General features: G+C 35.6%; 1 protein-coding gene across 7 annotated transcripts in view; it reads left to right on the forward strand.

Annotated features, from left to right (window-relative positions):
• The first annotated feature begins 372 nt into the window (after window positions 1–372).
• The window catches only part of LOC113056074 (caskin-2-like), a 53,188-nt gene continuing 31,622 nt past the window's right edge, over window positions 373–21,938 (forward strand). For 6 of the 7 annotated variants that reach the window (XM_026222552.1, XM_026222553.1, XM_026222555.1 and 3 more), the window contains exons 1-3: window positions 373–564; window positions 926–1,257; window positions 16,400–16,451. In XM_026222552.1, the coding sequence (XP_026078337.1) occupies window positions 1,164–1,257; window positions 16,400–16,451 (146 nt within the window). In that variant the 5' untranslated portion in view covers window positions 373–564; window positions 926–1,163. Of the gene's footprint in view, window positions 565–925; window positions 1,258–14,639; window positions 14,852–16,399; window positions 16,452–21,938 lie in introns of those variants that run through there. The other variant, XM_026222554.1, reaches the window with a different exon arrangement.

Here is a 21,938-nt window from a genome sequence, read left to right on the forward strand (position 1 = left end):
ATTGTTAGTTGTGTATTTATATTCTGCTGCTGGTGAACTCTCAGGACATTATAGCGTCCAGACACCAGATGTCGCACTAACTTTAGAAACTACAACGACTTCACATGGTAGTTCCCATTTCCTTGACTATGTAGCCGAAATTACAATCAACGAATACAAAGCCCTGATTTATTTATTTTTCTGATTAACACTTATGATATAAATGCAAACCGAAATACAACATGAAATTATATAAAAATATTTGGAACAATACATTCAGCAATTTGAACATACAGAGTATTTAAAAGTTTTAAGGGAATCCTTTTTTTCTGGAATATTTAAGATCTTTAATTGATCTTCACAGCGCACCTTTAAGGAAGAGAGAGCACCAGGGAGGCGCGTGACAGATCCGCGCGCGCTCACGAACCGGCCACTTGTGTTGTCAAACACGTTCAGTAATGGCATTGCTCTTTTGCGATTTCCTGAACAGAATCCGAAAACTTAAACGGGATTATGCTTCTTGAACTTCGTTTATTTCGTGGAATAAGTGGCTTTAAGCGCTTATATTGACCGGGCTACGCATTGGTGAGTATACATGCGATCCTACAGCTCTACACGACAAGTGCATTTCTTCTTTACTATTTGATTAAATTAAACCTACCGCTCAGGAAAGTTGTCATTAATGCATAGGTTTAAATTCAACGTCTTATTAACCGTACTCTCCTTAATGTACTGTACTTTAACAACGAAACAATCACAAAAGCGCACTTAGGTTTCTTGGAAGTGATTGGTTGCTTGTTTATTGTAAATAAGAAACAGATTCAAGACGTCATAAACCGTTTTCTTATAACCACAACAAAAGTTGCTTTTTCTGTACAAGTATTATGTTAAAGTGTAAATGACTGTATAGAACCATGATAATACATCATGTCTGTTTTCCCCATAGGTTTCCCTGTGATGTTTCTGGCTGTAAGGATGGCTTACATTCAGTATATTCCCGCTGCTCAGAAACATTCATCTACTTTATGTAGCATAGGACCTTAAAAGCAACCCGAATTTTTTATTTAATTAAAGATCATATGTGTAAAAAACGATAAGGTAAACCAAAAGCCAAGTCCAAAGTTTCACGACCAGAGAAGATCATGACATTGTAAATCCACTTTTCTGGAAGCTGGACAAGAGCCATGGGCAAGGAGCAGGACCTTCTTCTGGCTGTGAAGAATGGAGACCTTCCTTCAGCTCATAAACTTCTGGCCAAGATCAAGACCAACAGAAATAGTAAGTAGACTGCTTTTTAAACATTTTTCTTTTGGCAGCTGTTGTTGTGTGTTTATGGCTATAGTTTACAGTATAGTTACGTGGAATTTTTAGTAATAGTCTGTACAATCATTGTCTGTACTGAGTCAATAGATTATCAGACACTGATCAGATTATACATTAATTATTAAATCTCTTTTAAAATGTTCCATTTCACATTTAAAATATTTTAAATGAGCTAATCTGCATCCTGATACCCTGTATGCTCATTCTAGCAAATTCTGTTGTTGTCATAGATTACACTTTAGCTGAAGAATTAATTTTCAAGCTCATGAGTTGTTGCTTTGACTTGCCTAGCTGTTGCTGTGTCTAATATTAACCATCAGGGACTCATTTATTTAACATATGAGATGCAATGGCAGTAGCACTGGATTAATTGCTGAATCAACCCTGTGTGACACCAAACAACAGCTGCATCCAAACTGAGAATGAAAAGCCCATTAGCATCTCTTCACCATTCCAGTAATGTATGCACTTAATGTAAACAATAGATGTAAATAGTTTCCTTCAGCCATCAACTGCAGTTAGACTGGTGCAGTAAAGCCTTTTTTGGGGGATTAAATTCAGTAGTCTGTCTGCTCACTAGGGGTCAAGGATTTGTTATTTGGTGCAGTGCACCTGCAGAGGTTGCTTTCAGGACAGTCTGCATGTCTTCTTCAAGCAGATTGGGACTGCTTTGGCTAGAGGCCAAACAGGGTGAGTTCCTGTCAGGTCAGACAGTCAGCAAACTCCCCTGTGTGTCTGAAGGGTTATAGTCAGTCCAATTATGGTCATATTCTGCTACAGGATATTGATGTCCATGTGAAATCCTTGCATATTAGTAATTTGTTGTATTCCTTGCCACTCTAAATGCAATATGGATATTAAGCACATCAAAGATTTCTCAAAGAAGTGCCTTGGAGATTTTTGGGACTGGGTTGGGTTTTAACAAACAAGGCAACATCAAGAAGTTCTCAGTAAGTGAAGTTCTCATGCAGAAGTGCCTCATTTAATTTATTTGTAACCTTGTTATTTTTGTTGCAATGAACCAAATCAGATCTTTTCTTTTGCATACATCTGAGTGAAATAGATTATCAGAAATAATGTAGAGAGGGGTTCTGTGCATTGCAAGTTGATTGGATGCAGTCACATCTGAATGCGAGCTTGAGGTTGAATTTAATGACGTGGTTTAAGAGGACTAAATGATTGGAGAAGTCCAGCATACAAAAATCAATAGAGTGAGTTTTTTTTTACTGTTTCTCGTATTTACACAACTTGAACATTAAAATCTTACATTCTTAACAGCCTCTTTTCATTTAGCCAAAATCTGGAGTATGGTGTTCATCTCCACCCCCACCTGTCTTGTTACAAATCAGGGATAACCCATATGGCAAACTGACAGATTAACTTTAAAGAGAGCTGGATTTCAACACACCGTTTACAGTTCCTTAACAATGTCAGGCAGCTTTGCTTTCACTCACTTTTGTTCCCTAAGAATGTAGTAGCCCTGTAAATTATTGAGGTAAAAACGGCAGTGAGACATGAGCTGACTGAAAGCCAGTGAGTTTTTCCACCCAGAGCATGTTTTACACAAGCATGTACATGTTTTAATACTCTCTCCTCTTGTTCATGACAGATGGGTCAGGCTACTCAGGACTGTTTTGGAATCTGCTCAGTGAGTTAATCCATGAGCGATGCTGTCAGTCATCGCTAGATCTAGCATAAACTGTGGAAGACAACCGTTCCTTCAACTTAAAGAACAAGTCCTGCATCTTACAGTCAGCTTTTAAATATTCATCGAAACTAGAGATTAATTAAAGGATGGACCGTATTATTCCCATTATGTGAGAGCTCGCATTCATTTTCTATTTTTAGCATAATTAGTCTAAAATATAAAAGGCTACTGTAGAAAACACAAACAGCGCAGATCAGAAGACGTGAACAACATCTCACATCTGTGTCCTCGCATTTATCTCACTGTTAGAAATTACTGCATATGAATGCATTCTTCTGCCTTTGATTTAATAGTCTAAAGGTGATTGCTGACCTAGAGAGGATTTTATTTTCCCCAAAAATGCTAATATTATCACATTGGACTAAAACTTACTAACTTTGCTCACACAGGGTATAACAACTTCCTATGGCTGTGTACAATGTTTAAAAAAGAAATACAAAACCTGATTTAATTGAAAGAAACAATGATTTAATTTAAGATTAGGTGATTAATATTGCATAATTAGAAATTTACAAGCAGTTTTTAAAAGGCTGGTCAGGAACCAGGAACCCAAATTAGGTAAAGGGGGTTTTCTTAATCCCTTGTTTTGCCTCATTTCCACACTGTGCCTAAACCAGGAGATACGGCAAAGTGACCAGTGATTTAAAGGATAGCTCATGTAACTGGAGTGTGGCAGTTTGGTGATCATTTGGTTTCTGGTTTTGTGGTGATGCACTGTGAAATGTCATTGGTCCAAATCCCAGTCCACATAGCTGTGCATTTAAATATCAAATATATTCTGCTGCTTATTGTGCCATGAAGAGATTTTGCTTTCGGCAAAGAGAGACAGACTACTTGTTGGAAACAGTGTTGCTTCTGTTTATTATATGGTGTCAGAAAGCGATCGTTTGTAGCTATAATAAATATGGCTGTGATTTAGTGTAGTTTCTTTTCAGCTTCGATTTGTTTTACCTTCCCGGCGGTTTCATTTCTGGTTCCATTGATAATTCAAAGTGAATCTCTACAGGCTTCCCAACACTTTCACGTCATGATTGACTTGTAATGGGTTCTGTGCAAGTAATTTGGAAGCAAGAAATCGCAACTTTGTATAATAATCAGAGGGAATAATCAGGCATTTCAGAATACAAATATTTCAATAAATAGTACTGCTATTAATATAATTTGCTTTAATATAGTGATTACTTTAGCCTGGATTATATTTGACCTCTGTGACCCAAATATTTTGTATTGTAAATCTGAATAAGGACGTACATTGACATAATCTTTGTTACCATTGAACTTCAGCTCATTCAGAACATATTATTATTATTATATTTTTGAACAAAACATTGCTAGCCTGGATAGTTCCCATAAATTAGCATTAATTTCACAAAAATTATTAATTGAAGTTTCCATGATAAAATGTCATGTTTGGAGAAATGGTCTGTCTTTATGAACAGAATAGCAACGTAAATTTAAGATGAATGCAAGCTGACTGGTTCACAGCGGATCTGTTTAGTCATCAGCACCATAACAACTTTACAAAGACGGGCGACGAAACTAGACTATGCAAGAGATATGAGATCAGAACATCATGTCTGCATTCGTTGTAATGATTTTATCTTCCTCCAAGTGAGTGACTAGGATCAGTCTGTAAAGTTTTATCTTAAATACCTTCTGTGTAACGTCCTCATTCATGATTGGGTAAAGATGATCATTTTGAGAAGGAATAGAAAGATAACCATCATGGATATGCATGAAGTCTTTGTTAGATGGTCAAAAGCCTTTTTTTGTGTCACAGAACATGTTGGAGTGTAGTTAAACAGGACAGAAATTAAGAATATGAAATTTAAGAGAAAATGTATTTAATAATAAAAAAATTGTTTGACATTTTAATGCTCCATTTCATTCAAGTGGCAGAAGGATGAGGGAAAATTTGTATGTACAAACCCGATTCCAAAAAAGTTGGGACACTGTACAAATTTTGAGTAAACAAAAGCATGGAATAATTTACAAATCTCATACATTTATATTTTATTCACAATACAATATAGATAACATATCAAATGTTGAATGTGAGACATTTTGAAATGTTATGCCAAATATTGGCTCATTTTGGATTTCATGAGAGATACACATTCCAAAAAAGTTGGGACAGGTAAAAAATTTGAAGTTCTTTTTGGAAAACTGGGATGCCATGTCATCCGGATTAAGAGGACAAGGACAACCCAAGTTGTTATCAGCGCTCAGTTCAGAAGCCTGCATCTCTGATGCTATGGGGTTGCATAAGTGCGTGTTGCAAGGGCAGCTTACAGATCTGGAAAGACACCATCAATTCTGAAAGGTATATCAAAGTTCTAGAACAACATATGCTCCCATCCAGACGTCGTCTCTTTCAGGGAAGACCTTGCATTTTCCAACATGACAATGCCAGAACACATACTGCATCAATTACAACATCATGTCTGAGTAGAAGAAGGATCCGGGTACTGAAATGGCCAGCCTACAGTCCATATCTTTCACCCATAGAAAACATTTGGCGCATAACAGTGGTAACAGTGGTAAACATGGCCTAGTCCTAACATTGTTGATGCCATGAAATATAAAATCAACTTAAATTTCCCTTAAAATTATACATTTTCTCAGTTTAAACATTTGATATGTCATCTATGTTGTATTCTGAATAAAATATTGAAATTTGAAACTTCCACATCATTGCATTGTTTTTATGTCCCAACTTATTTGGAATCAGGTTTGTAATATTTCGTATGCATTGATTGTTTATTATGGACATATGCATAGCCCAGTGTGGCCAAGACTTTTTGTATTTTGCTGAATTAAAATGTATTAGTTAAACTTTGCCTTTCAGACATAAGTTTGATTGAGTCATTAGCAAGATAATTTATATCATTTTAATTCTACATTCAGTAAGTAATTCACATTTGTGCGCAGTCACGTGGTGCGTGTTGCAGAACCAGGTCCTTCGTTTATGTCTGCCCCTCCACTGACAGTGAGCTCAGACATCTTGACAATTTTCCAGTTGTTTTGTTCAGAGAGGCTTTCATCGTGTGGCAGAACGTTGTTTAAGACATGAGCCAAGATCCAGTGTTTTGGAAGGGTATTACAGTAAAACCCTTTTCCTATTTTGTGGTGGTAATTCCCTTTGAACACACTGTCACAAAGGCTCATGGGATAACAGTAATGTTCCTGCTGGGTCTGGTGCGCCACATGTTAAGATGCTGAAATCCTCGTGGGTAAAGGTGTATAACTAGGTGGTTCAAACTTATGCAGAGATGAAAAGTCCTCTTTCTACAGTCTTCATGCCAAGGTTGCTAACAAGGTGTTGCTAAAAATATTACTAATAAGTTGTTGGCTTTTGTTTCACACTGAACTGGTTACTGGAACAAATTGTTGGTAGGTCATTCAACTCTGTTAAACCCCAAATTGCTTCTGGCATGCCAAACCAAACCACTAGTGATGCATCTAATTAAAGTCATTATCTAATCTGTTGAGCGATTGACCTCCAACACCTGCTTCTGTTCCTTTAAACTTCTGAAAAGTACTTAGTCTTTAGTAGTGTTCACACTTTTACTCCTCACTGTGTATTTTTGTCATGAATATCAAGATGTTTATGAAGGGTTAGGGTTATTCTACTCCATATGACTGTGCTCTCCCATTCACTGCTCTTCAAGTTTACCCAACTTTGATGACTTCTGGTGCTGAGAAACACGGAAATGGGAAAAAGTTCCATAAGGTAGCATCCAGGTAATTTAAATTAAAATGAAAATTTACACTCAATACATTACTGCATATGGTTTTATAATGTTTATAATGCTGAGATGCAAATAATTGCCACTATTTGCAATTAGTATAAATGGCAGACAATTCGACTATTTTAAAAGTGTAAATATAATATATCGCTATCTGCACTTAGTGTAAATAGCATATTGTTAAAAATACTGCTATTTTCACTTAGTGTAAATAGCATCTATTGCTTTTTGCACTAAGTGCAAATGGCCCCTACCAGGGCTTAAATAAGAATTGCTTTGCAAATTTACTTTCTCATTTTTTTCACTTTAAATGATAGCAAAAAATGTTGCCAAACATTTCAAGTTTCAACTCATCTTGAAAATATCCTTTACAGTCGATTTGTTTTCAAACAAAAGACTTAAACAATTTCATTGTGGAAGTGTATATCTTTTTTTGTACAGGTTTTTAACACATTTTTAACATATGGCATAATACTAAGTTTTCAGTAAGTGCTACATTTCATCATCTTGTCTTCATGTATAGACTACCGTTCAAATGTTTTGGGTTGGTGAGAATTTTGATGTTTTTGAAAGGCATTCATGCTCACCAAGACTGCATTTATTTGAATAATATAGTAAAATATAGTAAAAACAGTAATATTACAAAATAGTATTACAATAAAAAAAAGAGAGAAAAAAAAAATAGATTTTTTTAAATATCTGTTTTTTATTTCAATATATTAAAAAATGCAATATATTCTGGTAATAGCAAAGCTGAATTTCAGCCATTACTTTAGTTTTGTATTGTCACACAATCCTTCAGAACTTCTTTTAATTTGAAAATGTAATTAAATCATATTTTATAGTTATATTTTCATTTATATTGTATACATATGCATGAAACATTGGAAGTGTGTGCTTAACTATGTTGCTAAATCTGATCTTCATTCAGATTTTGATTTGCAGTCTTATCTCAGAAGTTGTTTGGTAATGACTTGGCATTAATCAAAGACAATCTAAGAGGTGACATTAGTTTGACATTTTCACAGATGCATTTTCAGTGACATTATTGTTAGCATAAACATGCCAAATTCCGCAAATCAGTGTATATTTAAGGCTATTGTTAATTGTGCCTCAGACACTCTGTCTTCTCACATTTACTATCCAAACTTCAGATTCACTCCCTGTATGTTGTTGTGATTTTAAAAGTTTATGTGATTCTATTCATAAGGAATGATGGAATAATGCCTTCAAGCATAAAAAACAATAACAGGCCCAGTGACAATGAATGACTTGATACAAGGTGTCCTTTAAATTGGCTCATTATGTTTATTGTGTGGGTTTAGGGAGTGGTTGAGTCCTTTGGCTCATTTCATTTGAGAGGTGCCCACATTAGAAGCAGCTTTTCCATTCAGTGAGAAAAGACCACTGTTGACAGACACAAAGGGTGTTTGTGTTTGCACGCACACTTTTGGATGGATACTGTGAACAAGGGAGAGAGAGGGGGGACATGGATGGAAATTGAGAGATTGGGTGGGTTAGCCATGTCTGGAATGTTGTCTCATGTTGAAACTCGAACTCCTCTTGAAAGACCCACAGCTTTTTTTCCCTCTTCCCCTGCAGTGATATGTAAAGTTCATATCTCCATTGGCATCGTTCTCTCTGCCCGCTGGCTGTGGCGTGTAGCCCTCAGTGGGGTGGTTCTGTTGGAGTACAACAGGGCCTGTGATCAGCCCAGCATGAGCCAAAGGCATAGCTTAGAGACCTCTCAGATCCATAGGAAATCAGTACAACTTAGGGATGTTCATTTTAACATGTTAACAGACCGTTAAGAAGTTTGACCGATTAATACAATATTAAACAGTTCAAAAAGTAATTTATTTTCAGTAATTTATCAAAATATTTAAAAAGGTTTGCTGCATGGTTACATTATGCTATGCATATAAAACAATTGTTTTAGAGAAAAAAACAAGCCACGTATAAGTCGCATTTTATTATTTCATTCAGACATCGGCCTAGAACCGACGCAAAATGTTTACAAACATTATAATAAACTGTGAGCATAGTTCCCCTCACTCAACAACAAATCCTTTAAATTAGCAATATTTAGAAAAGAACAAGAATTTAAAATAGGCCTTTCAGAAGTTCTAGCAATATAAACGACAAGCCAAAATGAATTATTTTATAAACGAAACTGAAACGAAACGAAACTGAAACCAACAATGGGTCTGTCATTGGATACAAAATCAAATGATACCGTATTCACAATGTATTTGAATGCTGAATTATTCATAATTTGAATAATTTGAGAAATACTGATACACTTTCAGTTTTCACCCACCAGTTCACGTTCACTTAATCTATAACCTACTCTATTCAAGTGAGATGCTCTACACGATAAAAATTTGGACTGCTGTGTGTCTATTTGAGTGCTGAGAACTGATCGCGCGCTGTATATGAAAACCGAGGAAGTGGAGTGTGCGCGCGAGAGAGAGCACTTCTATCAGTGTGATTCCGACTATCCCGCCTTCACTAACTTTAAGTTCGACAACGAATTGTGACTCTCAGGAAAAACGGGACGTCTGGTCACCTCACTACCCCTTTGGGTGCTGAGGCAATTGTTTCAGATCTTTAGTTTGCGTTTTATTAGGCTTTCCACCCACTGAGGCTGCTATACTGACTAAATATGCGAACGGCCCTTGTCCGCTCGCAATCCAATGACGGGGACGCACATTTTGAAAGACAGTAGCCTATAGAGCATCACAGTCCCGCCCACAGCTGGCGCCGGAAGTAAAAATTCAATGCAATTTCTGCATTGACATTTGGGGTATAAGCCATAAAAACGTAACCATACATGGTAGACTTAAAACCAGCTACGGCTGTACTAAGCGATAGTATATGCTCATATAAATGCAAAAGGATCATGGGGCACTGGGGCACTGACATTGTTTTGATATAAATGCCTTTTATTCGCGATGTCTTGGCTAAGTACTTCAATACCCACAATCCTGAACAATCCTGAACAATCCCACAGTGATGCATTTGATTGGTGGAGCTTGTGTAACCGTCTGGTTAAACCCCGCGAAAGTCTGTGAAGACTGAAGATCATTAATAAAAAATAAAATAAAAAAAAACCTGTGTTGCGTTTTTGCACGGTAGACTTATCAGTGCAATCATGATCTCCTTGGCTGCCATGTGAGTTTTGCAGGGAGGTTGGTAACTTAGCTAGGCTACTGTAGCCTTCATATGGTATGAGTCATATCAAGCATTTTATAATGGCACTGTCAAAAAAATATTTAGCCTAGGCATACCTTTTTTTGCATTTACTAAACATTTGTGTAATGGCAACGACATGTGTTGATGACTGAGTGGTGATTGCAGTCAGGTACAAAGCACTGCACCATGTTGCTGAAGCTATTGTTAACCACTTTTACACATACACACAATATATAAAATACACAATGCCTATATAAAACACTATTTATTTACACGATTTTAAATTCACTAACTTACATTCACTATACAAGATAAAATTCACTGGAGGAAAAAGTTTGCGCGAGCGGCCGTAATCAGATTTGGAAGTCGCTCAAAAGGCTCGTTCGCGGTTGTGGCTTCAGTCGAAGTCAATGAGGAGCTATGGTTTATGGGATGAGTAGTTCCTGCGCTCGAAATGAAAATACAGTGCTCAGCATAAATGAGTACACCCCCTTTAAAAAGTACAAATTCAATCAGTAGCTCAATGAACAAAAGAACAATTTCCAAACTTTTCACAAGGCTGAGTTTTATTGAACACTTATTTAACTCCATAACATGAAATTAAAGGTTAATAATCTAACTTGGATCACAAAATCTTTAGTTTTACTCAAATTAGTTGAAGCAAAAATGAATACACCCCACAACAAAAACTACTAAATCTAGTATTTTGTATGAGCACCGTGATTTTTAAGGACAGCACCAAGTCTTCTAGGCATGGAACGAACAAGTTGACGACATATTGCAACATCTATCTTTTTCCATTCTTCAAGAATAACCTCTTTTAGAGTCTGGATGCTGGATGGAGAGTGTTTCTCAACTTGTCGCTTCAGAATTCCCCACAGGTGTTCGATTGGGTTCAGATAAGGAGACATGACTTGGCCATTCAATCACCTTCACCCGGTTCTTCTTCAGAAATGCAACAGTAGCTTTAGATGTGTGTTTTGGATCATTGTCGTGTTGGAAAAGTGCACGACGACCAAGTGCACGGAGTGATGGCAGCATCTTCTCCTTCAGTATAGAGCAGTACATTGTTGAGTTCATGATACCATCAATGAAATGCAGCTCCCCAACACTAGCAGCACTCATGCAGCCCCACATAAGGACACTGCCACCACCATGTTTCACTGTAGGCACCATGCATTTTTCTTTGAAATCCTCACCTTTACGACGCCATACAGTTTTTAAACCATTAGTTCCAAAAACTGTGATCTTTGTCTCATCACACCAGAGTATAGAGTCCCAGTAGTCTTCATCTTTTTCAGCATGGGCCCTAGCAAATTCTAGGCGTGCTTTTTTTGTGCATGGGTTTTAGGAGAGGCTTGCTTCGTGGACGATACCCATGCATGCCATTCCTCTGCAGTGTGCGTCGTATGGTGTCATGGGAAACGGTCACTCCAGTTTGGCTTTCTACTGCTTTAGCTAACTGCAGTGAATTTGCATGGCGATTTTCTTCAACCCTTCTCAGACGCTCCTGTCGAGAAGTTAACTTCCGTGGACGGCCTGGATGTCTCGGTAAGATGGTTGCACTTCCATCTTTCTTAAATTTTTGGATCACCTTTGCTACAGTATTTTGACTGATATGTAAAGCTTTGCTGATCTTCTTGTAGCCCTCACCTTTTTTGTGTAAAGAAATTATTTCCTTTCTCAGATTTTGTGACATTTCTTTTCCATGGGGAGCCATTGCTGACAGCATGAAATGCTTTTCTTTAAGTAATGCCCTTTTAAAGTCACCTGTCTGCTGGACACCTCTTAAATGAATCATTAGACTCACCTGTGGTTGTATGCCTGTTAATTAGGAGAAAAGCTACACTTAAGACTGCAAAATTCTAAGACTATAATTTGGGTTTACTTATTTTTGCAACATGGGCTTGAATGAATTTGTTAGGAAAATCACTTTTTTGTGTGTGCAAATGAAAAAATCTTGTTTGCAATCAATGGCCCACATTTGTGGGAGTATTTTGTAGTATATTATCTCATAGAAAATGTTGATTCTGAAAGGAAACTAAATGTTTTCTGACAAATGTAGTGGGGTGTACTCATTTATGCTGAGCACTGTATGTACACAGTCTTGTACCTTTGACTTTTTTTAATTTTATTTTCTCCTAATTTTTTCTCTCGAAATGATATGTTATATGCTTATGAGTTCAGCCGTAGCTGGTTATCCTCACACATGCTCTAAAACTCTTTAGATACTGATTTTTCCAAAAGTCAATGGGAGAAATGAATGAGAAATTTACTGCCGGCACCAGAGCTCTCTCGGACTGTGGGCGGGACTGTGATGCTCTATAGAATGCATTTTGAATGTCCGGTAGTCCTCCAATAACATTATAGTCCAGTCTCGTCTAGTTAACGAAAACGCGGCATAAATTCAGTCATCAGACATTATTTGTAGCTCATCAACATCTCGTCTTAGTAACAGAAAAAATGTTAGTTAATGAATATTTTTCTCCGTTAACGAAATTAACACTGCTGCATTGTGTGTGCACATGCAGCACCAGCACAATCACTTGAATTTTTTCCCTTCGAACAGTGGAAGCAAATACTCCTTTTAGTCATAAATAGTGGAAGCATCTACTCCTTTTAGTCATAAAGATAACCGGAATTGTTTACGGTTTGCCTTTATTTAAAACATCTTTGTGCGTAAAATAAGCCTAAAGAAAAATAGCATTTCACCCTCTGCAATCTGGTTTACTTTCGCAAAGCACAAAAATGAACCAAAACAGAGTTTTTCAATAATTTTCTTAAGTCAAAATATATCTTTTGTATAGGCCCATTTATTCATTATTTATAATTAATGAATAAATGGGCCTATACGAAAGATATGTTTTGCGTGATGTTATATGATGAGCATGTGAATCCTCATGTTCTGTTGTTTGCTGCTTTTTTTTGCACATGTAAAATTAATCCCCGGGAAACAAATGTTAGTATTTTGAATGGGTCATGGACACTGATCCTTTATACGGTTAACAGTTAATAATTGGTTAACGAGCGTCAATTGTCGGTTACGAAAAATAACTGAAATGGACATTCCTAGTACAATGTGAAGCAAATGGTGTTAGGCTACTTCGATCAGCCAAAATAGGGTATAGCTGGGATCTGCAGTGGTTTGTCTACTTCACATGTATACTTTTTTGCTTCTTGGTCAGTTTAGTTAAAGGGGCTCCTATTATGCTTTTTCAATTTTTTTATTTTAGTCAGTGTGTAGTGTATGTTTGGGCATAAAAAATATCTACAAATTTACAAACATCTCAAAGCAAAGTCCACTCCAAAGTAAGATGTTTTGTAAAAACAAATAAATTAAAAAAATCAAAGTTCAAGAACTACAACGAACAGCTTGTTTGGACTACAACATTATTTTCCAGGGTTTTGTGATGTCACAAAGAATATCATTAAAATAATTCCCACCTACAGACATTTGAATGGTTGGGGGGTGGAGAGGGGAGAGTTTGTAATTAGAATGCTTGGTTGAGAAGAAGTGCTGTTGCAGAGTTAGTGCATCAGAGAAAACGAAGATGTAGAAGAGTTGCTGTAGCGTCAAGTTTTCGGCATGTCTAAAGTTGGTCGCACACCGGACTAAAAGCAAAGTGCTGCATCTAGATCAATTCTTACAACAAGTATAACACAACGTAGCTGGGCGCCATGGACAGATTCCGAACAGTGCTGCCAGTGTGTGTACACCCATAGAAAATAATGTGTTCGAATTTTACAGACTTGATGTGCCTTAAGAAACGTTGTATTTTTTTCATCACCTTGTATTTGTTTGGGCTTTCGAAAGTGGATGATGTCATTTCAAAACTGGTTGCAATTTATTTTTAACTCATTATAACCTCAATTTGCCATTGTGTGCTGTGCATTTTATTGAGGACAGCTTCTGCAATACAGGTCCTTCTCAAAAAATTAGCATACTGTATTGTGAAAAAGTTCATTATTTTCCATAATGTAATGATATAAATTGAACTTTCAAATATTTTAGATTCACTGCACACCAACTGAAATATTTCAGGTCTTTTATTGTTTTAATACTGATGATTTTGGCATACAGCTCATGAAAACCCAAAAAACATGACAGCTGACCAATCATTACACATTGTTTTTTTCATCAAACCCTAAACTAATTGATCCTTTTGTTCCAGGATGGTGAGAAAGGTACTTTAGTAATGTAATTTGTGGAAAATAATGCATATTTCAAACCACCAACCATGACAGCATGTTCTAATAACCCCCCCCCCATCATAATAATAATCTTCATAACTGAGCACAGCTTGTATTTTTAAGTCTAAGCACAATCACCTGAAGTATTGTGCTAATTGACTTTACTGTCACCACCCTTAAGCATAAGGCATCCCTTTCAGTTTTTATATATATAAAAAAGAAATCCTTGAAAGTTTGAGTTAGAATAGTTTGTAAGAGCGTGATGAAACATTAGTCTTTAAAAATCTGTGTGAAATGTGTGTTGCGACAGTACATCTTTTCACATACTGTACACATCCTTATTTTTACTTTGTCTTTAACAGTCAACCATGAAATCCTTCCCAAAATACAGGAGTGAAATATTTTTTTATGATTGGTTTTAATCCAGAAGATGTGGGGGCAGAAATTCATTGCATCGTTATAGCTCCCACTTTGCTTGGAGGGAACAAATAGTTCTAGATCCAGTTTCTTGTGGTTTACTCTGATTTGGAGCAGGAGAGAGGATCTTTTGTGAGGGTGATAGATTTAGATGTATACATTGGATGGAAGAGTTTCTGAGCAGGTGAATGATTGTTGTGTAGAGGATGTAAGACCAAAAAGAAAAGTTTAGGTTTTTGGCATCACTTTAAAGTCAAAATGGGACAGGCAGTTGTGTGTGTATTGACAGGTAAGGAAACAGTTCTCATTTGCAGTTAAGACTCTTCATTTCCATGTTTGTTTGAGATGAAAGAGGTCAGTTGCTGTGTAGCTCAGAACTTGTTTTAAACGATGAGACAGCTCTGTTGTTTAGAGGACAGACTTGTCTACAGTCACTGACAGTTGGGACATTTCTCTGCATTCATCGCTTTTCACTTTGACATTTTTCCTTTAGTGACAGGTGGAAGGAAAAATCTTTCAGCGCGTTATATTTTTTGATGTTTACAATGCTTACAAAGCTGCTCTTTATTCTGTAAATACTCTACTTTAGTTTTATTTTTCTTCTCCACATTGATAGAACATTCTAAGTTACATTATAGACGGGTGCACATAAGTGGTCCGCAGGTCCGCATGCACGGCCAAAATAAAAAATGCATTGTATAAATATGTTCTGACAGCGCATTTGCGTACCGACATGGTTGACAGCTATTAATACACAATTACCATTTTAGATCATAAACTGTACTACTGTATATAAGTTTTATTTTCAACCTGAAAGCATACATCTAGGCTATGCAATGCCGTTTTCAAAGCACAATGCAAAACTGTGACATGCGTCCACTGACGCTATTTAATCAGCAGCGCTAAATTTGGAAGCGCGTATTTATACTTGCCAGTAACCTGCCAAAATAAAAGCCTGCTGATTTTAAGTTTGAATATGATGAAAACGCTTTTATTTATATTTAGACGCTTTTATCCAAAGCGACTTAAAATTGGGGAATACCTGATAATAACAGTCCTATAGCTTTGGGACTTTTCACTGTTTGTATCATTTCACATGTCTGCATTCATACGTTCCAAAACAGGAATACTAGGAACATTTATTTTCGAGCTTTATGACATTTAGCATTAAAATAAATTTTGGCCACTCTCAGAAAAACAGAAAATGCAAACGATTTTTTTTGCTCTTGTCCTTATTGTATACATGGAAAAGTTTGTTCAGAAAAGTCCTTGCTAATTTAGATTTGTTAGGAACACTGCAAGACAGTGTTATTTGGAAGGATTAAATAATGAGACCATCTGTAGACATTTGGTTGATCTCATTAAAGGAGCCTCAATTAAAACGATAGTTCACAAAGATTAAATTTACTGTTTACTTACGAAATGAACTGTCATTTTATGAAACAGAGCTGTGTGAAGATTCGGATATTCAAAGCATGGAGGTTTTAAATGAATGTGAGAAAATAATGTAGTATTCATTTTAATAATACTTTGAACTTAGTTGATATGTTAAAAAAGTTATAATAAAAAGTTTGCATATAAATATTTTTCAGATGAAAAAATATGCATGTAATGAATGTTTTGTAACTTGCAGAGAAAAAATAAATAACATGATATAACCATCAATCTATGTTGTGTTTGAGTACAAGAACAATTACCTGTTGAAAGTTTGAAACAAGTGCTTTCATGCCATAATATCATCATGCCTCATACCTCTGTAATGGAGGGATCAGCAGCTGACTGATTTGTTCAAAACATCACATCATGTCCTGACTTTTATTTCCATCTGTTTTCTTAGAGTTGCTGGGCTCCACAAAGAGGCTGAATGTGAACTACCAAGACCAAGATGGGTAAGTCCTCATATTTTCCACATGGTCACTCCAAATTGGATTTTCATTTTCCTTGAGATGATAGTTAATAGGGGTGTCACGATTCTCCAAATCCTCGATTTTCGATTCTAAGGTCACGGTTCGATTCGATTCTCGATTTTTACATTTATTCTTTTTAAAGCACAGATTGTCATTTTTCAAACTAGACTTTTATGTAATATAATATCTGACCTTTGTTTGCAATGTACCACATTACACTGTCAAATTTAAAACTTTTATTAACAACATAATGTAACAATAACTTATATCTTTAGTCAATTGAAAACTTAAAATAAACTGCCATCCAGTTTCTCTTTTGTAAGTGCAGTCTTCTTCACAAAAGATGACATTCAAGTTCATAACAAAACAAACAAAAACAATAAAAAATGACTAAACTAACCTTCAAATATTACGATGTATCTATTTAAAAGATTAAAGATAAAACACTTTACAATATATATATATATATGTACAGTATGTGTGTGTGTGTGTGTGTGTGTGTGCATCATTAGTCTGTAAAATATGTGTATCTCTTATTACAAGACTGCAATCACTAGCAATCAGAAGAATTCCAGTTAATCAAGTATCTACAAAAGATCTACTCTATAAACAATGCATTAAATTACATTAAAGACAAAAATAAATTAAACAAGCAAAAGAAATGATAACTCGCATGTATCTGGTCCACTGATGAAGACATGGGTCAAGTCAAGTGAATTATTAATCATTTTCTAAAAGTCGTCGAATACTGACTTTAGGAAAAGGGGAATAACCAATGACATTTGAGATAACAACTAAAACAGCAAGCCCCGCCCCACGACTGACAAAAATAAAATTGTTCGCGCGAGCGGAGGTGAGATGATCGAGCGCGAGGATGTGGGGAAAGAGCATGCGCGCGCGAGGGCTTTTATTGCACGCAAAGTACGTCACGCGCGCGCGAGAGTTTGAAATGAGCTCGCGGGCTCCCGTTTCTTCGCATCCGATTCAGTTTTCCTCTCGCGGAAGCCATATAGCGCGCGCCAGCATCAGTTGAATGCTCGGTTATTTTTGTCATTGATTTGCCGTCATACAACATGGGGGCGTGGCAGCATCGACGATTCCATTTTTTAATTCGAAGTTTGAGACTGTGACACCCCTAATGTTAATGTGTTGGACTAAAACTAAAGCTCTTTATTATAAAGGTGCATAAGCTCAGATTAATGCAGCTTATGACCAGTCAGTTCCAAAAAGAAAAACAAAACATGCTTGCTGATAGAAAACAAGACGACAAAAAGACTGAATTTTTTGATAATGTAGCAAATTGTGAAATTTACAAGCACTTTTTAAAAGGCTGCTAGTTTTGGACCAAGAACAACAAATTAGGTAAAGGATTTTCAGTACAGCACAAGGGAAATGTACTGTACAGGAATTATAATATTTTGGTGGGTTGTTTTGTGAGTCATCCAAACAGTCCACTATACATTTAAAAATGTGTGCAGTACATTTGACTCAAATTCTCAAATTTATGAAATTTTCATGTTTCATGCAAATGGAAACATACAGAGTACATCAGGCACAGCTACACAAAGGCTTGGGTCACCTTTCACTCATCAGAACATAGCGTGCGTGTCCCACCTGTTTAAACACAGGAAATGTGCTGTTGTGTCATGTTGACGTCCTTCTGTTTTGCTACAAGGTGGTCTATGCTTTCCGATGCCATTGCTAGTCAACACTTGTTCAATTCCAAAACCCTTAACAATCTTGTTGAAAATTTATTGTCACAAAAATATGAATCGGGAAAAAACACCCATTTGTTTTTATTACTAGTTATCATTTAACCTACAGTATTGTTCAAAATAATAGCAGTACAATGTGACTAACCAGAATAATCAAGGTTTTTCGTATATTTTTTTATTGCTACGTGGCAAACAAGTTACCAGTAGGTTCAGTAGATTATCAGAAAACAAATGAGACCCAGCATGTAGCAATAAAAAAATATACGAAAAACCTTGATTATTCTGGTTAGTCACATTGTACTGCTATTATTTTGAACAATACTGTATATAGTATTATGTTCAACTCTATTATTAATTTAATCATAATTAAACATGTCAAACTAGAATCAGCATATATGAACAAATATATATATATATATATATATATATATATATATATATATATATATATATATATATATATATATATATTAGTTTTAAGTATCTTGAAACTCTACAACAATCCATGCATTGTTTCTGAACTCAGAGAAGAGATTCCTTATCGGTCTCTGAAGCAGTAATGAAATGATCAATAACATGAACTAATTGAACGTAGAAGAATATATTACCTGTAGGACACGACTGAATATTTTACTTATCCACTAATTATCATTTCTTCTGTGTAGAGTCCTCTGCAGGAACAATAATATTCCTTTAGTAAATTAGTGAAAAAATGTAAAATGCCTGTCCTTAAGGTAGGTTTAATCACTCATTACAAAATGATCTGTATAAATGTGCCTTGCACGTATGTTTTTTTTTTTTTTTACAAATTATTTAATAAAGTGTGTATAATTTTTTTTTTTTTTTAGCCACCCTTCTGTGTATTACGGCAATATAATGTATATTGTAAACTAGAGTATACAGGATATGAAATTGTTCACTACAGAATTCGGACAACATTAAAAAATGTCTGGCATTTGATATAGTGCACTGTATAGGTAAAAGGGGGAACTGTAATATGATATTTATTTGAGTATATACTGAACTTACAGTTAAGTCATGATTTTTGTACATTTATGGCCATCAAATTGATTAATCACGATTAATCACATCCAAAATAAAAGTTTGTGTTTACACAATGTATGTGTGTGTGTACTGTGTATATTTATGTGTGTGTATGTATATATATATATATATATATATATATATATATATATATATATATATATATATATATATATATATATATATAAATACAAGCACATACATGCATTTAAGAAATATTTACATATGTGTCTGTATACACACATACCGTACACACACAAACTTTTATTTTTGGAAGCGATTAATCACGATTAATCGATTTGACGTCCCTAATTCTTACAATACAAACTCCTGTACAAAAATCATGACATACCTGTGTATATAAATCTATAATGCTGTTAGTTTGTGTCACACAGGCGTCCTATGTGAGACAAACTATCAGCATTATAGATTTTCTGTGGACTATATCTGAGGGTTATTCAAAAGCAACGTGACTTGACTCGTTTTCCCATGACTCTTCCCTTGATTCCGTTCTGCTTTGAAATTCCAGCACTGTTTGAAATCACAGCTTAGACTATCTGAGGAAGCCACAGACCCAAAGCTTAAAACTCTTAAAAATACTGGACTGACACTTTGGGAAATATTGTCTGGGGTTGTAACTGCTATTTGTATATTTTGTGAGTATTTGAGCTCATAACCAGTGAAGCAAGTTTACATGAAAAAATATAATGTATTAGATAATAATGATTGAATTCAATGAATAACTTCTGAACAGCTGGATACAGTATTCTTATTTGAAATAAATTTAAGCATAAACTGCAAAAAAATTATCAAAAAAAAACCTCTGAAATCTCAGTTAACAAAAATATTACATGTATTAGTTTCAAATTGGAATGAAATTAAATTTCTCAATGCACCTTGTTGATCTTACTGTTAATGATTAATTCATGCATATGTTTATTATTTTTTATAAAAATGTCATATCAGAATCTTTTGATAAACACAGCCTTCTCTCAACATCTGGTTAAGACAACAGACTTCTCTCTGGTGACATGCTGAGAATCTCCAATCATCCTATCAGTTCTGTTTAAACCCCACTTCTTTCTTTCTGCCCGCATTCAGATCTGCCACCATCCAATCAATAACTGATGGTTAGCCAAGCCCCCTCCCTACAATTTATTTTTTTGATAACTTTAAAAACCTCACTGAACTTATAATCAACAAATATCATTAAGTAAAAACGTGAGCTTATTGCCAAAAAGCAAATACTCAGCAGTGAGGATCAACATAAAACTTGTCAGCAAACAACAATAATTGGATCAACAATATCAATGTGTTCATTCTGTTTTGCATGCTGGGAGCTTACATTCAGGACAATTTTGTTTAAACTATTTGTTAAGACAACTCTCTTTGGCTAATTGGGACAGCATGTTTGGGAATATTATTGGTTAATGTGTTTTTATGTAATTCTCATTTTTGGTGTCTGTGACTCACTCACAGACACTGTGTATGCTGGGTAAAATCGAACTGCTTTTGTACAGTGTGTGCACAGGCTGCTGTTGTTGAATCTTAGTGTCCCATTTGTCTTGAGAGACGAAAGTGGAAGGAAGTTGAAAGCACATCCCGATGAAGTTGGGGGCCTCACATTAGCATGAGGGCTAATTTGTGCTTCCATGAGCAGCAGGGAAGAACTGAGAAACTGAGCCCCTGAGGGACTTGCAGCTGAGGTGGAGGAAAACATTTCATTATTCATCCGCTACTGGCGCTCGCTTTTTCTTTCTTGCTTTTTTCACTCATTCATTTGTTCATTCTTTGTATTGTTCCTTTATTCTTTTCTAACTTTGTCTTTCTTTCACTCATTAATTTGTTCATTCTTTGTATCGTTCACTCAATATTTCCTTTTTCTTTCTTTTTCTTTCTTTCTTTTTTCACTCATTTGTTCGTTCTTTGTATCGTTCACTCATTATTTCCTTTCTTTCTTTCTTTCACTCATTAATTTGTTCATTCTTTGTATCGTTCACTCATTATTTCTTTTCTTTATCTTTTTTCATTCTTTCAATCAATCATTCGTTTATTCTTTAATTTGCTCTTATATTTTTCTTTTTCATTTATTAATTTGTTCCTTTGTTTCGTTTGGTCATTCCTTTCTTTTTCTCTTTCTTTCTTTGTTCATCCCTTCCTTCCTTAATAAGATCTGGAACTTTAAATCATACTGCCATCTGTATTATGGGAATAGAATATAATAATTAGTCAAATCCCGGTGGGATATTTTTACCATGCACAGTAGTTTTCAGAGGGTGACGTATTGATGTGTTTAAGAATGCTGTTTAAGAAGTGAGGATCAGATACTGTGTGCTGAGCCATAGACTGAACACAGCATTCTTCAGATGTGTCATATTAATCATAAGTGTAACTCACTCTCAAACATCTGTGGCTGCTGAACAGTAGCTGTAGGGTGCTTTTTCCATCTCTTATTTGTTAGCTTCACAGAACTCTTATATGGCTTTAAACTCTTAGATTAATTTAACCAAGTCCTTGCTGAAGCTACATTATTGGGAGTTAATTTGGTGTAAAGTCTGTTTGGGAGATTATATGTGTGAAGTTGTGCTAATATATGAGATAAAGGGGTCGGTTTGTCTTTTCTGCATGAAAGGGCTTGTAGGAGCACTGCAGCAATGCAATGAAGAAGACTCGATAAGGTATAAAATCAGTTCAGGTAACCTCACATGTC

This window comes from Carassius auratus, chromosome 37, assembly GCF_003368295.1.
Source record: "Carassius auratus strain Wakin chromosome 37, ASM336829v1, whole genome shotgun sequence".
NCBI classification, from domain to species: domain Eukaryota; kingdom Metazoa; phylum Chordata; class Actinopteri; order Cypriniformes; family Cyprinidae; genus Carassius; species Carassius auratus.